Source organism: Nuphar pumila, chromosome 14, assembly GCF_984573655.1.
Source record: "Nuphar pumila chromosome 14, dmNupPumi1.hap1.1, whole genome shotgun sequence".
Lineage (NCBI taxonomy): Eukaryota > Viridiplantae > Streptophyta > Magnoliopsida > Nymphaeales > Nymphaeaceae > Nuphar > Nuphar pumila.
In genome coordinates, this window is record NC_143262.1 from 79,190,207 (window position 1) to 79,204,804 (window position 14,598).

General features: G+C 36.2%; 1 protein-coding gene across 1 annotated transcript in view; it reads left to right on the plus strand.

Annotated features, from left to right (window-relative positions):
* Window positions 1–9,769, plus strand: part of LOC149817048 (Thioredoxin family protein) — a 61,593-nt gene extending 51,824 nt beyond the window's left edge. Inside the window, exons 9-12 of the mRNA XM_089987815.1 lie at window positions 8,378–8,437; window positions 8,715–8,782; window positions 9,258–9,315; window positions 9,568–9,769. Coding sequence (XP_089843941.1) covers window positions 8,378–8,437; window positions 8,715–8,782; window positions 9,258–9,315; window positions 9,568–9,666 — 285 coding nt within the window. The 3' untranslated portion in view covers window positions 9,667–9,769. The remainder of the gene's footprint in view (window positions 1–8,377; window positions 8,438–8,714; window positions 8,783–9,257; window positions 9,316–9,567) is intronic.
* The last annotated feature ends 4,829 nt before the right edge of the window (window positions 9,770–14,598 follow it).

Genomic DNA, 14,598 nt, shown 5'->3' on the forward strand with positions numbered 1-14,598 from the left:
ATGTAAACCCAGAAGAGTGTGACTTCGAGGGAGAACATGAATTCAACGTAACAAACATGGATTTAGCTGAGCCCAGTATTCCTTCTAATGATGCATTTGATGATGAAGAAGAAAATTATTAGCATCCATTACTTCATCAGGATATACTTTGGTATGTAATTTAGTTCTTTTATGCATACTTATTTGATTGATATTTAGGTCGATTTATGTAATTGCTTTACTTATTTGATTGATAATTTGATATTTAGGTTGATATACTGCATGCATGATGAATCATATTATGAGTTTATGACAATGTTTACTGTTAAATGTTAAACTGTTAAAACTTCAAAATTTTATATATATATATATATATATATATATATATATATATAATTTTTTTTTTTACATTTTTGCCCCTGCCGCACCCCCGCACCCGGGTTTTTTGGAAGTGCCGAATCCCCGCACCCGCACCCGCTCCCGCACCCGCACCCATGTGACAGCCCTAAACTTAATTTGAATCTCTTATCTGTCTCGCAAATATCTGATTATGGATGTAATATCTCCTTCTCTTCTCATGGTTGTTGGGTACATGATCGCCAGTCAGGGAAGCTGATTGGGGAAGGCCATAGAGAAGGAGGACTTTATTACATGGACCTTTTGGAATTACCCAAGAATGCATTTTGTTATAATATTCAGAAATTAGAATTGGATTTATGGCACAAAAGGCTTGGCCTTCCTCATATGTCTAAAATTCAATATTTTCCAAGTTTGGAAAAATTTTGTAATTCTGAACTTTTTTTTTGTAAAGACTGCATTCTTGGCAAAATGAAAAGGTTACCATTTCTTAGTAGAACTTTTGTTTCCTCACGACCACTTGAGTTAATACATTCGGATGTTTGGGGCCCCGCACCAGTTATTTCCAAAGGTGGTTATACATATTATGTCATTTTTGTTGATGACTTTTCTAGACATACTTGGATTTATTTTCTTAAACATAAATCTGATGTCTTTGCTAACTTCCAAATATTTCATAAAATGGTTAAAAATAAGTTTCAAAATGATATTTCTGTTTTTCGCACTGATTCAGGGGGAGAATTTATGTTCAATGAATTCAAAGACTATCTCAATTTACATGGTATTACATATCAAAGATCATGTCCACACACTCCACAACAGAATGGCCTAGCCGAACGCAAACATCGGCACATTATGGAAACTACTAGGACATTGCTAATTGCAAATCAAGTTCCAAAAAGTTTTTGGGCTGAAGCGGTCCTAACTGCCACCTACCTCATTAATAGGATGCCATCTTCCTCATTAAAGAATACAACTCCAATAGAAAAGCTTGTTAATTTAACTCCAGATTATTCTAGATTAAGAGTTTTTGGATGCAAATGTTTTGTTTTCACCAACAGAAATGACAAACTCTCTCCTCGTGCAATCCCATGTGCCTTTTTAGGATATGCTGATAATAAAAAAGGCTACAGGTGTTTCGATTTTCAAAATGACAAATTATATGTGTCAAGAAATGTATCTTTTTTGGAAAAAGAAAGCTTCTTTGAATTTGAAAAATCCAAGGATGTCACTGAATACTCGTTTTTAATTGATCCAACTTCAAAATCCAATGAATGTGATGTTGGATGTGACCTTGACAATGATCAAAGTCCTATTGTTGTTGAAAATAATGATAATGAAGAGCAAATCCATAGGGATGTTAGTCTACAATATTCAAGACGTAGAGAGCAAAATTTTCCATGTGCATTACAAAAATACTCTGAAGTCTCACCTAGAAGAACGTCTAGAATCTCTAAACCTCCAGAAAAATTTGTGTCTTATGAATCTTTTTCACTTACGTATAGGGCCGCCATTACATTAATACAATCATATGTTGAACCATCATCCTATTCTCAAGCCAAAAATCATATAGAATGGATAGAAGCCATGAAAATAGAATTGGATGCACTAGAAAAGGCCAATACTTGGACGATACAAGATATCCCTCCGGGTAAAAAACCTATAGGTTGTAGGTGGGTATACAAAGTCAAAACCAAAAGTGATGGGACCCTGGAAAGATATAAGGCCCGTTTAGTAGCAAAAGGATATGCCCAAGAGTATGACATCGATTATGAAGAAACATTTGCTCATGTGGCCCGTATGACCACTGTTAGAACTTTAATAGCCTTGACCTCCATTAGAACATGGCTTATCTTTCAATTAGATGTCAAAAATGCTTTCCTGAATGAGAATCTCGTTGAACAAGTATACATGGAAGCCCCACCTGGTATTAGTATCCCTAAGGGTAAAGCTCTTCGTCTAGAAAAAGCTCTTTATGGTCTTAAACAGGCTCCAAAAGCCTGGTATGACCGATTTAGTCATATTATGCTTGATATTGGTTTTCAACCTTGTTTAACTGACACTGCTTTGTTTGTTAAGAAATCTGATGCAGGCATCATTCTTCTTCTTCTCTATGTGGACCAGTGTTTTAAAACTCGCCGAGTCAACTCGTTGACTCGGCTGACTCGGCTCGGCTCGGCCCTCCAGCGAGTCAACTCGGCAAGGCAAACTCGGTTTGCCAAAACTCGGGCTTGACTCGGCCTGACTCGGCTTGACTCGGCCTAACTCGGGCGAGTTCGGGGATGTTTGAAATTTGTTTTTGAGTTTCAAATGGTAATGATATATTTACATGTATGCAGTCTACTGTTTACTGTCTGTACAATCTAGTTGAAAAATCATAGATGCAAGTTGTATCTAAGCAATCTGACCTCATATATGTGTTCAACATGGTTTATTTGCTAGGAATCACACCTTTATCATATTTTTTATGTAAAAATATGTTTTTTTGAGTCATGAAATTTTGGCATATTGTAGGCCATTGATTTATGAAGCCCTAGAGAAACTTGCTTACATGTTGACAAACTATTTGAAAAAAAAAATTGTGTTCTAATAGATTGTATGTACAATTGACTGTGTAAAAACATACATTGAAAAACTTACTCTATTGGCAAAACCAGGAGATTTTTGTATGCATTTGCTTTTGTCAAATAAAAAATGGCCTATTTTGCACTTTCAGACCTTGTTTACCTCAAAATTGGGATTGATATGAAAAATCAGATAAACTGTTGAAATGGAGAACCAGGTCTTGAGTAAGGCTAAAAGAGTCTAGTACTTTCTGCAAGCTGATGAAATGGTTTGGCAGTCGGGACTTAAACTAGCAAAATTAATGAATTTTTGCTTGTCGTGACCAACTGTTCTACATCTAATAAACTTTTAATCTTTAAACTCCCAGATTTCTGTGGCACATGACAAATTGACTGTCAAAGTGCTTGTATAGATATCAAATTCAATTATTCAAGCAAACCTCTATAGCTCTTTGCAGTTGTTTTTATATTCTTACAGACATTTGGAGACTATGTTTACTCAAAAACATGGTTTCAGACAAATTATATATTGTTTTTCTTTTAAAATCAAAAGTTAACAAAACCCGGTCCGAGTCACCGAGTTGACCCGCCGAGTCACGAGTCAATAAAGAACGAGTCGAGTTCCGAGTCACGGGTTTTAAAACCTTGATGTGGACGATATGATCATCACCGGAGGCGACAAACAGGGAGTTGTAAATATCAAATCTCTTCTTAAAACTCACTTTGAAATGACTGACTTAGGTTTATTAAGATATTTTTTAGACATTGAAGTTGCTTATTCCCCTCGGGGGTATTTGATATCTCAATCTAAATTTGCTCTTGATATCGTTTCCAGGTCTGGAATTACAGATGATAAGAAAGTAGACACTCCAGAAATTGTCAATGTTAAAATGAAAATTGATGATGGAGAACTTCTTGATGATCCTACTCCTTATAGACAGCTTGTTGGAGCTCTTTCTTATCTTTCCATTACTAGGCCAGATATAACTCATGCGGTTCATACAGCCAGTCAGTTTCAGCATGCTCCCACCTCCGTGCACATGGGAGCAATTTTGCGTATTATTAGATACTTAAAATCCTCTCTTTCACGAGGACTCTTCTTGTTTGCTTCATCTTCATTAAATTTAATTGTATATACTGATGCTGACTGGGGAGGTGATCCCAATAATAGACACTCAACTACTGGTTTTTGTGTGTTCCTAGGTGAAACCTTAATTTCGTGGAGGTGCAAGAAGCAGCAGAAAGTCTCTCTTTTCTCCACTGAAGCTGAATACAGAGCCATGGCAACCACCACTATGGAGGTTGTTTGGCTCAGACGATTGCTAACGGATATGAGAGTTAAAGCAACGCAAGCTTCAAAGATGTGCTGTGACAACAAAAGTGCGATCTACATTGCAAGCAACCGGACATTCCATGAGCGCACTAAACACATTGAGATGGACTGTCACTATGTCAGAGAGGAATACTTACATGGAACCATTGATCTGCCATATGTTACATCAGAATATCAATTAGCAGACTTCTTCACCAAGCCTCTCGCTGCTCCCAGATTTCACTTCCTCTTAGACAAACTTTCGCTCATTGTACCGTAAGTTTGAGGGGGAGTGTTAAAATGTAAACTGTAATATATATATATATATATATATATATATATATATATATATATATATATAATTTAATATTATTAGATTTTCTTTTATTATTTTCTTTTTCTATTTTTCTTTATTTTCTTTTTTAGCATCTAGTTCAATTGGAACTTGACTGTGCAAATAGCTGTTGGACTGTTGTCCAACAGCTATAATAAATGTTGTTGGACTATAGTCCAACAGCTATAATAATAAATGTTGTTGGACTGTAGTCCAACAGCTATATTAAGAGACATTGGACTTCCAACGTCTCTTTTGGAGAGGTCAAAATGAGCTCTCCTCTCTCTTCCACTTTTTTGTATATATAGGGGTGAACCCCTTCAATGTAAACCACTATGCTTCTTAAGCATTTTGTTCATGAATAAAGTATTATTTATTTTTCAAGTGTTCTTCCTTTTATACCCTTTCAAGGGTCATGCTTGTAGTGTCTCCAATAGACACTTGTTTGTGAGTTATTCGTGCATTTGTTGAAGACCACCATTTCATTACACAATCATCTCCCTGGTTCGAACCACAATGTACAAAGCATTGTTATGAAATGCATGAGGCTTGGGTAGATCTTCATCGGAGAATGTTATGTGAGCATTAGTCATGGTCTGATTAACGATCTGGGCCATGTTTTCAGGGGTGATGCCTGACTTAACCTTGATTTTTCGCAGTAAATCATCCAGGACTTGCTGATGCTTGGGAGAAGCACGCGCCAATTCAAAGATCGAGATATTTGAGAGGGCAATAATTGGTCTTTGCACTGTATCGACCTTCTCCTCTGATGTTTTGCCCTTTTCAGACACTGATTTAATAAAGCTTTTGGGGAACCATGGCATTCTTTTGGACACCTCAGGAGATATCCCAGCAGGCTCTTTTGAGACTTTCAGCTTGTTGAAAGCTGAAATGAGGTTCATCTTCTGAGTATTGGACTGCGCCTTATGTAATACTAATACCTGATGTTGAATATCAATATCACTACTAGGGCATGGCTGGATGTGATCTTATGGCTAAAATGGATGATCAGATATCATTACGGTTGAATTCTGAAGGAAGGGCTAATTCAGTATGGTCATCTTTTCATCTTCGGCACCTTCCACCAGAAGATTCTTGTTAATATAATCCTGATTAATATTCTTTAGAACGAAATAATTTTTAGTGTCGTGTCCCACTGTTGGGTGAAACTTACAAAATATGTCCTTCATTTTACCCATAACCACGACTTGTAGATCTGATTACAGATCTGAGTCATGACTTTTGTCAAACTACAGATCTATTATCAGATCTGTACCACCAAAAAAAAAAATGAACACACCTTACCCGATCTTCCACACGCGATCTACCTTCACGCAATCCACCTTCACACGATCTCGAAGTCACGAGATCCGATGACCTTCACGCAAGATTTGGCGCAGAACCAGAGGTCATGTTCCCAAGAACGTCGACTCTGATACAATGTGGATTGGTACAGTAGAGGACCGAGAGAGAGAAAAGAGAGAGAGAGGAAGAGTCGTTCACCTTATCAAATTAGGTATAATCTCCTGTATAAGTAGAGATTAGCCAAAAGAATAAAATTACAGTTAGGTCCCTTATTATCTATAAAATATAAGAAACAACCTTAAACATGGATAAAACTCTAATTAGTCGACTTATCTTAACAACATGAAATACACATTTCAGACTTTGCACATTTCTCACATTTTGTTTGGCCTTCCATGAGTGCAAGTGCATCCCAAATTTTTTGCATATCCGAATAAAATTCTTCAATTGACTTGTTTTCTTGACGCATACCCTGCAATTCTTGATTGAGTTGATATTGCCTATCGCAATGTTCTTGCTTGTAGATTTGTTTGAGATATGCCCAAGCTTCTTTGGCCTCCTGAATCTTGGAGAGGTTCATAGCTATCATATGTTCTACTTAACCTAGTATTCAAGCCTCGACCCTTGCATTATTCACAACTCATTCATCTATCGCTTTGTCAAAATGAGCATCAGTGGGCTTGGGTTTCACCTTTGAGCCATTCAAGTATCCCCCAAGCTCTTTTTCTACTATTACGGCTGTCATAAAATCTGCCCAATAAGCATAGTTCGTTTCATCTAGCTTCGCTGGGACAATATGAATTGCTTTTTTCTCCATACCTCACACAAACCCCCAACTACAGAGTATAGTGCTGCACAAGAAAACAATAGCAGCAAACCAATATCCAAAATAGTGTGTACTGCACTAACACAAACTTCAACACACTATCTTTAGTATGCCAGCATTAATACCAAAAACATATCAAGAACACGTCAAAAGAATACTTAAGGTGAGGGGGCAGCACATGATTATCATTACACTGTTTTACATAATTCTCAACATGTGTTATAAATGAACAGTCAGAATCCATGCTTCCACTTGTGCACTTTTCTAATTTCGATGTGTATTTGTAGATATTATCACGGTAGGACTCAGTGGAACCATTATTGACTATCTCCAAGGAGTTTGATGCTCAGGATGTTTATTCATTTTGCCCTAATGCCTTCCTGGACACATAAACATTCTTGCTGATTTGTTCACTGGTAGAAACCAGCATAACAAAGCTTATGTTTTCATCTGAATGACCATGGTACTTGAGGGGGCTACATGCCTCAATATCTCTCTCTCTTCCCTTGTTCCCCGTTCTTTTCTTGTCACTTAGTTGTGGTGCGTCCTGTTTTTTGGAGAAAGAGTTGGGAGGTGCTCTTATTTGTGATTTGTGTGAAACTTTTGGTTGTCTCTCTCACCATATAGTTGATATACTTGTCAGATCTTGTGGACACGTTTTTTATACTATCAAACAAAAAGTTTTCTATATTGGGAATAGGTTTTGCTTTGCTTTAAAGATCAGGGAACCAGTTTGTTTGCTGTGTGACGTCACTGCTTATGTGCAGTGTGGCACCCAGTACAGTTAAAGGGGGTCGGGTGCAGTTGATCATTTTTGGTTCATATTTTTAGGCTTGGTCAATGTTGACCAGATCCATACTTGTTGTTTTTAAATTTGTGCCACAGATATCAAAGGGGGGGCAATGATCAACACACGACCCCCTTTCTCATTCGACCATCCTCTTCAGCTGTGGCCTTGGTGACCTCCAAGGTTTTTTTATTTCATAGTTTCTCTTCTAGTTCTCTGAGGTTGTCTCTCTTCTGGTAACCAGCGCCTCCCCCCTCCCCCCCTTCTCTCTCTCTCTCTCCTGTTCAGGCCCTTTGACGTATCTGAGTTATTTAATGTGTATATGATTTTTTAAACTATAGTTATTTTAAAAGCAAACTTTAGTTATTTGCAAATTCATTTAGTGTAGCTATGATTTTTAAAGATTTGATTTGCCCAGTAATTGTTAGATTGTTTAGTTAGCCATATATCATCAAAATTGTGTTTGGTTCATAATATTAGTTTCATTTGTAGAACTATAATTGTATTTTTATGGTGTGTGTGTACACCCATGCACCCATGCTTTTTAAAATCATACCCTCTGTACCTGCACCTGTTTCCATGAAACATAGTTTCTTGGGTCAAATGTGATAGAATGATCAGTAATTTTGTGCTATCATTACTGACAGATCTTGGATTTTATCCCATAGGATGCTGCCTTCCCAGCTTGCCTCTCAAAGAGAAAATAAAATGAACAGTCAATCCAACTTGAACCACTGTTATAAACATTAATATTAGGCTAGAAAGACATATCTTTTACTTGATTCTGAATTTCAAGGGGCATGAGATCCAACACCATCTTTTCAGTATTCACTGCTATTGCTTGCTGAAATTCCTTGAATTCTATTGCTAAATGTAGGGTTGATTTCAACATTACTTCCAATTCTTTCTGCAGGGCTCTTCATATAGCCTGTCAAAAGCCCCTGCTAGACCACTTGAGTTATGGGCATATGAGGTAAGATCATAATCATATCAGCTTTTTTCATGCAAGGTTTCTCTTTTCTTATGTTGGTGTACACAACTTTCTGATACCCTTGGTGTTATTAGAATACATGAGTATAAAAGAATGTGGAGGAGCTCTAAGTACTATCCTGATTAAGCTACTAAGTAGTACTATTTTGTAGCCGTGATTAGTGATATAAAATACACAGGCAAGCATTTTGGAGGAGATAAAGGTGCTATCCTGATTAAACCACTATCTTATTTGTAGTTAAAAAAACACTTGTTTGCAGGCTTCCCCTTTTTGTAAGATCGTCCGTGAAGTTCTGGTTGAGCTGGAGTTGCCACACCTGCTTCACAGGTAATGTTCAGTTGGTTGCTCATATCTTACCGCACCTGCTATGAATTCTGTGTCCATACTACAAATCCATTAAGTTGATCTCTCCTCTTTTTGTCACTGCCCTTTTATTCTGTTAGTAACACAACTAGATCTTCTGCACATGGATGTTGTTTATGCTGTCTCTCAAAAAAAGAAAGTGTGTTATCAAGCTATAGTTCAGTCATGGAAGAACTTTTGAATATTTCTGCCTTGAACTTTTGTTTTTGCTTGAGAACAAATGCAGACCTATTTTTCAACAATCTGATAAGAGCAGTGGCCTGTATTCCTTTGAAAAATTACACTTGCATTTGAAGTATTAGTAAGTATACCATGGGAAAGGACTAAAAATACATGATGCTAACCTCATTCTGCTGTTTCTTAGTGTAATCAGCAGTTTGTTGTCATGATAAGTCTCATCTTGGTTTCATCGTGCTTCTTACTGCAATCTTCCTTGCAGCACTGCTCGTGGTAGTCCAAATCGACAGAGGTTATTTGAGAGAGCAGGACATTTTCAGGTTTCTAGTTTTTTGCTTAATGTCCTTTTCACATCTATAGTCATAGTACTCATTGTTCTTGCATGATGATTACTTGTTCATCAACCTTATTGGATGCGAACTGCTTAATTAAAGATTTCCACAAAGATACACATGAATGAAAGGCCAAATATTTTTTTAGTAGGCATTACTTTATTATGGCTGTTTGTATTTACAGACAACTTGAAGAATTTTCAGATGATGCATTTTTATCAAGTTTATCAATATGTACAGGTGCCATATTTGGAGGACCCGAATACTGGGGTAAAGATGTTCGAAAGTGCAGAAATTATAGACTATCTGAAAGCAACTTACATGCTTTCAGCATCATAGTCATCCTAAAGATGCCACATTTAATCCTTGTATGTAATATGTTTATTCTATTTATTATTTTCATCCCTCTATGCTTTGGTGCTAAGAGACATAGTTATTGGAATATGCTCTCCAGTGTTCTTTTTGTCATTTTATGTAGGTTTTAATCTATTCTTGATTATAACCAATGTTGTTAAAATGGGTTCATTAGGTGGATCGGTTTCTTAAAAAAACCTAAGAAATCGAATAGAATAATTTGTGAATCGACAACTTTTTACCATTAGATGACATGTCATCAAAAATATATATAATAAAATATTAAACAATTTTTTAACCTCTTAAAAATATTAAAATAAGTGAATTGAAAAAACACATGAATTGGCCCTTTTTGAATCGGCATTGGCTAAGGGCTGATTAGATATGAATTGGCCGATTCTTATCAATTATAACTGCATCAACATGCTGGAGATTAAAAAAGTGGAGGCTGAAGAGAAAGTGCCTGTAGCAACAACATAAAGAAAATCTTCTGCTGTCCAACTTTGATCCTTTTGACAAAGTAGCCTTCCCTTTGTCAAATTGCGAGCACAAGCTATCTTTACCAATGGTCTTCAACCTGCCCCTAATAATGCTCTTTAACATGCCCCTATTATAGTAACAATACGTTTGCTTTTTCCTGCTGTAGGAACATTCTATTTCTGTTTTAGCCTGCTATCAGAAGAGGTTCGTTCTAAACTAAAAGTCTTCAAACAATTACTCTTTGAAAACAATGGACAACCAGAATTTAACGTGGTTCAGTGTTTTAACACCTACATCCAGGGCAGAGACTTTTCTCCCTCTCACACGTATGAGAGAGGTTCCATTAAACCAATATATAGAAAATGGAGATACACATTTTCAACCCGCCAGGCTATTGCTGGTCTTAACCTGCCATTCTTAAGGTCTTCTCAGGAGCATAAAACTCTATGGGCAGTCCCTTCGATCCCAAGAGATTCTTCTGCGTCTCCTTGAGGAAGGGGGCACCAACATGGGGTCTGAAACTCAGGGTAAGGGGAGACCTCCCTATCCACAAGCCCAAGACCCTATGGATGACCCCTTGGAGTCAACTGCCTACAAGAGGTTGATAATCTACTTTACAATATAATGGGATATCATGTATTGCTGGATTGATCATACTATGGGATACCAGCATCCACACCAAACTGTTGATCATGTATTGGATTTGAGTAACTGGCGGCCCAAGCTCTCCCTTACAATTATGGTTTCTGTCAGGATTTATAAGGGCGAAGTCACCAATGATCACTGCAAGAGCCTTTACCATCACAAAAATGATGGGATCAGTTTGAATCTCTCAAAACAATGTCAATCTGCATCACCAGACAGACTTCATGAACAAGTGGTATTCACCACTCACCAAAGAAACATGGGTCATTTTAACGATTTGAATAATCCTCCTTAAGGCTTGCTGATCAACCCAAATGCAAGAGCGAGTTTTCTGCTATGAAATCTAATGGGCATTGGCTTGTTTGTCTTCTTAACATTGTGCGGGACAAAGCCAATGTTGTGACAAATCCTAACTTTGCTTTGCTTAGCCCTTGTTAATAATGCCAGCTTTGCTTAATTGGTCCATTAACCTCTTCAGCTCATTATATCATCTCTTTTTTTGCGTGTATGCAATCATCAGACGTGAAGTTGTGCATCTTGTTCTTCTTGTTTGGATCGTAAGGAGCTCGTTTTCACCAGGTATATTTAACATCATATTCTACAGTATAAAACAAATGATTGGAGTATTTGGTTTGCCAGCAATAGGTTTAGAAATAAAATCCCATTGCTTTCAGCTCTGAAATAATGTATTCTTTTATGATCCTATTACTTCCAGCTCTTGAACAATATTTCTTTTTTGTAAACAAACCCGCTTGAGCTCAGTTCATTTAGCTCGGGATCATTATAAGCTCGAATCTGCTTCGTTTGCCACAATAATGAGCCAAGCTTGATCTCTTCAACCTCGCCTCATTCCGCTCATTACCAACCCTATATCCAACCATTCATCGCTGAAGAACAGACCATGCCTCTCGCATGCATCTTATCAGACGATCTCCTTGCACTATGCCATTTCTTTAGATAAGCTGCAAGAACACCAACCCAGGTTATCTGATCAGGCTTCAAATTCATAAGGCTTCATCTTATGAACCATGTCAACGCATCTTTTACTGCCCATTTCGATGGTAAGCCACAGTTATTGGAGTCCATGACACGAAGTTTAAAGTTTCTCTCAGGCATCCTATCAAACACATGGTGTGCACCATCCACATCTCCACGTTTCACAGACAACTTTTGTAACATTCTTAGATGATATATGTGCTGCTAAAACCGTACAAATTTTGACTAAATTACAAAGAACTTCCCAACTCAACAACCCTTTACAAAGTGTGCTAACTTTTCCATGATAACTCTTTACAATGTTATCAGTATCGGTGTGTATCGGCAGAAAATCGATAAGATGTAAGCCACTATTTTTTAATGAATGTAAAAAAAAAAAATACCAAACATTATTTTATAATTTTATTTTAAAATTATTTAATGGTTTTAACACGTGTCATGTAATGATTGATACATAATAAATTTTAATTATTTTTGGTCCGATACGATTCACTTGAGTATGGGTATTCAGTGGCCAAACGATTCAAAGCCGATACCGATACTGACATTGGTTCTTAATGCATTTCAGATACCTGCCTAAAGTATGAGTTGCTCATCATAAACTTTGGGATAAACAATAAAATACTAAGGTTGTTTTTGGACATTTCATTCGACTAAACAATGAAAACGTGATTTTATGACAAAGTGTATCTTGAAACTAAAATGAAACGGTATATGGTTAAAATTAAGGGTGCAAACAGGCCAGATTTGGGACGGATCTTGTCATATCAGAATCTGAATCCCAAATGTAAACATAGATCTGAATCCATATCTGAATCTCAATCAGATCAAAGGAGCTAAGGTTGAATCAGAATAAAAAATACATGCGGTAATGCTGGATCCTAAAAAAGAAAAACAAAAACAAGCTATTTACATGTAAAAATGCAATCAGGTCAGATTTTTTATTTGGATCAACTTCTGATCCAACTTAAACTGCTGATTTGAATCCAACCCAAATAGAAAAGTAATCCGATTGAAAAGATCCGAATCTGATCTGAATTCCCATTTGGATTTTGCCTAAAGATCCATATCCGGAAATAACATGTGTGGACTCGGATCCAATATCTGACCATGTCCCATCCTTTTGCAGAAAAGGTTGGCCAGCTTTTTAGGAAAGCTATAAATTCGGCAGCTTTTGTACTTCACGGATACAAAGCGGTCATCTCCAACATCATCCCTCTCACCATATCCTCTCTAGGATCTCATTGTTGCAAATTGTTTTGATCAGATGTGACCCTATAAATTGTGATCTAGAATGTTCGTTTAGTGAAAATTGGGGTTTGAATCGCCGGATCCAACTTGTTTGTAGGATTTTTCAGTGATTCAAAAATCAATGGATGTAAAAAAATACTAAAATTTTATGATTTAAATAGTCATTTGTTTTTAGTCCAAAAAAAAAACATGATCCAACGTAGATTCCAATCAAATTGGCCATACTAAATGCATCTCTAGGGTTGGATTTGATCAAAACGACTTAAAAAAAATGGGATCCTAATAGGTACGAAAATATAGATGATTTTACCATTCCATAATCTATTCTAGCATGAGTTAATTCCCAATTCCCACATGTTTTTGCTCAAAAATGACATGTTTTACAAAATGCTCTATAATTTTTAAAATTTGCCTGATGTTCAAATTCAACAAATGTCTGGGTTTGAAAAGATATGTTTACCCTTCACATGAGCAAACCTCTTGAAGTTCGTGTGATACATCAGTATGCTATCCAAGTATCGTAAACTCTCACTAAAAGGTAGATTCACACTTTTTTTGTAGATCTCATGAAATTCACATAATTATATTTGTGAACTTCCTGTAATGGAAACCTATTGAAACTTCATAAATATTTTGCTAAATTTGCATATATAGTACGAAGTTCACATAACCATATCTGTAAACTTCTTGTAACTAAAATTTGTTTGAACTTTGCAAACTAACTTTGCATATATAGTACAAAGTTTGTATAACTAAATTTGTGAACTTTCTATAATTGAAATCTATCAGAACTTTGCAAACTAACTTCGTATATATAGTAAGAATTTTGCAAAACCAAACATGTGATCTTCCTGTAATTGAAACATGTCAAAACTTCATAAATATTCTATTAATTTGCATATATAACACGAAGTTCGCATAACTAAATATGCAAACTTTTTGTAACAGAAACATGTCGAAACTTCTCAAATATTTTACTAAATTCGCATATATAGCATGAAGTTCGCATAACTGAATTTGTGAACTTTCTGTAACTAAAAAATACTGAAACTTCACAAATATTCCACTAAATCTGTATATATAATTTGAAGTTTGCATAGATTTGTGCATATATCTTTTAAGTAACAAGCCTCAAGGGTATCAAAAAATATGAGGCAATATGTGCATATAATACATTGCGAAATTTTGTGAAGTTCGTACTTTGAAACGACTTTTGCAAATAAGGTTATTTCGAATATGCTCTTTATATGAGAATTTTCTAATAAAGTTATGATTTTTTAGAAATATCATAAATATTGGGGATAAATAAAATGAGAATTTCCTTTTTTTTGCGGAGTTTCATACGATCATTAAATGTGACCCTTTGATTGTTTAAAAACTGATTATCCACAACCCAGGGCTATTTTCACATAAACTAAGATTTTTTGTAGTCCCCAACCAGTGGTTCCCAATGTGCTTTCCCCCGACAAAAATTTTGGGCCACTATTACTGGCAACTTTTTTCAGTGAGTCATCGGTGGTAGTTCATCGTCAAGCTTTTCAGAAT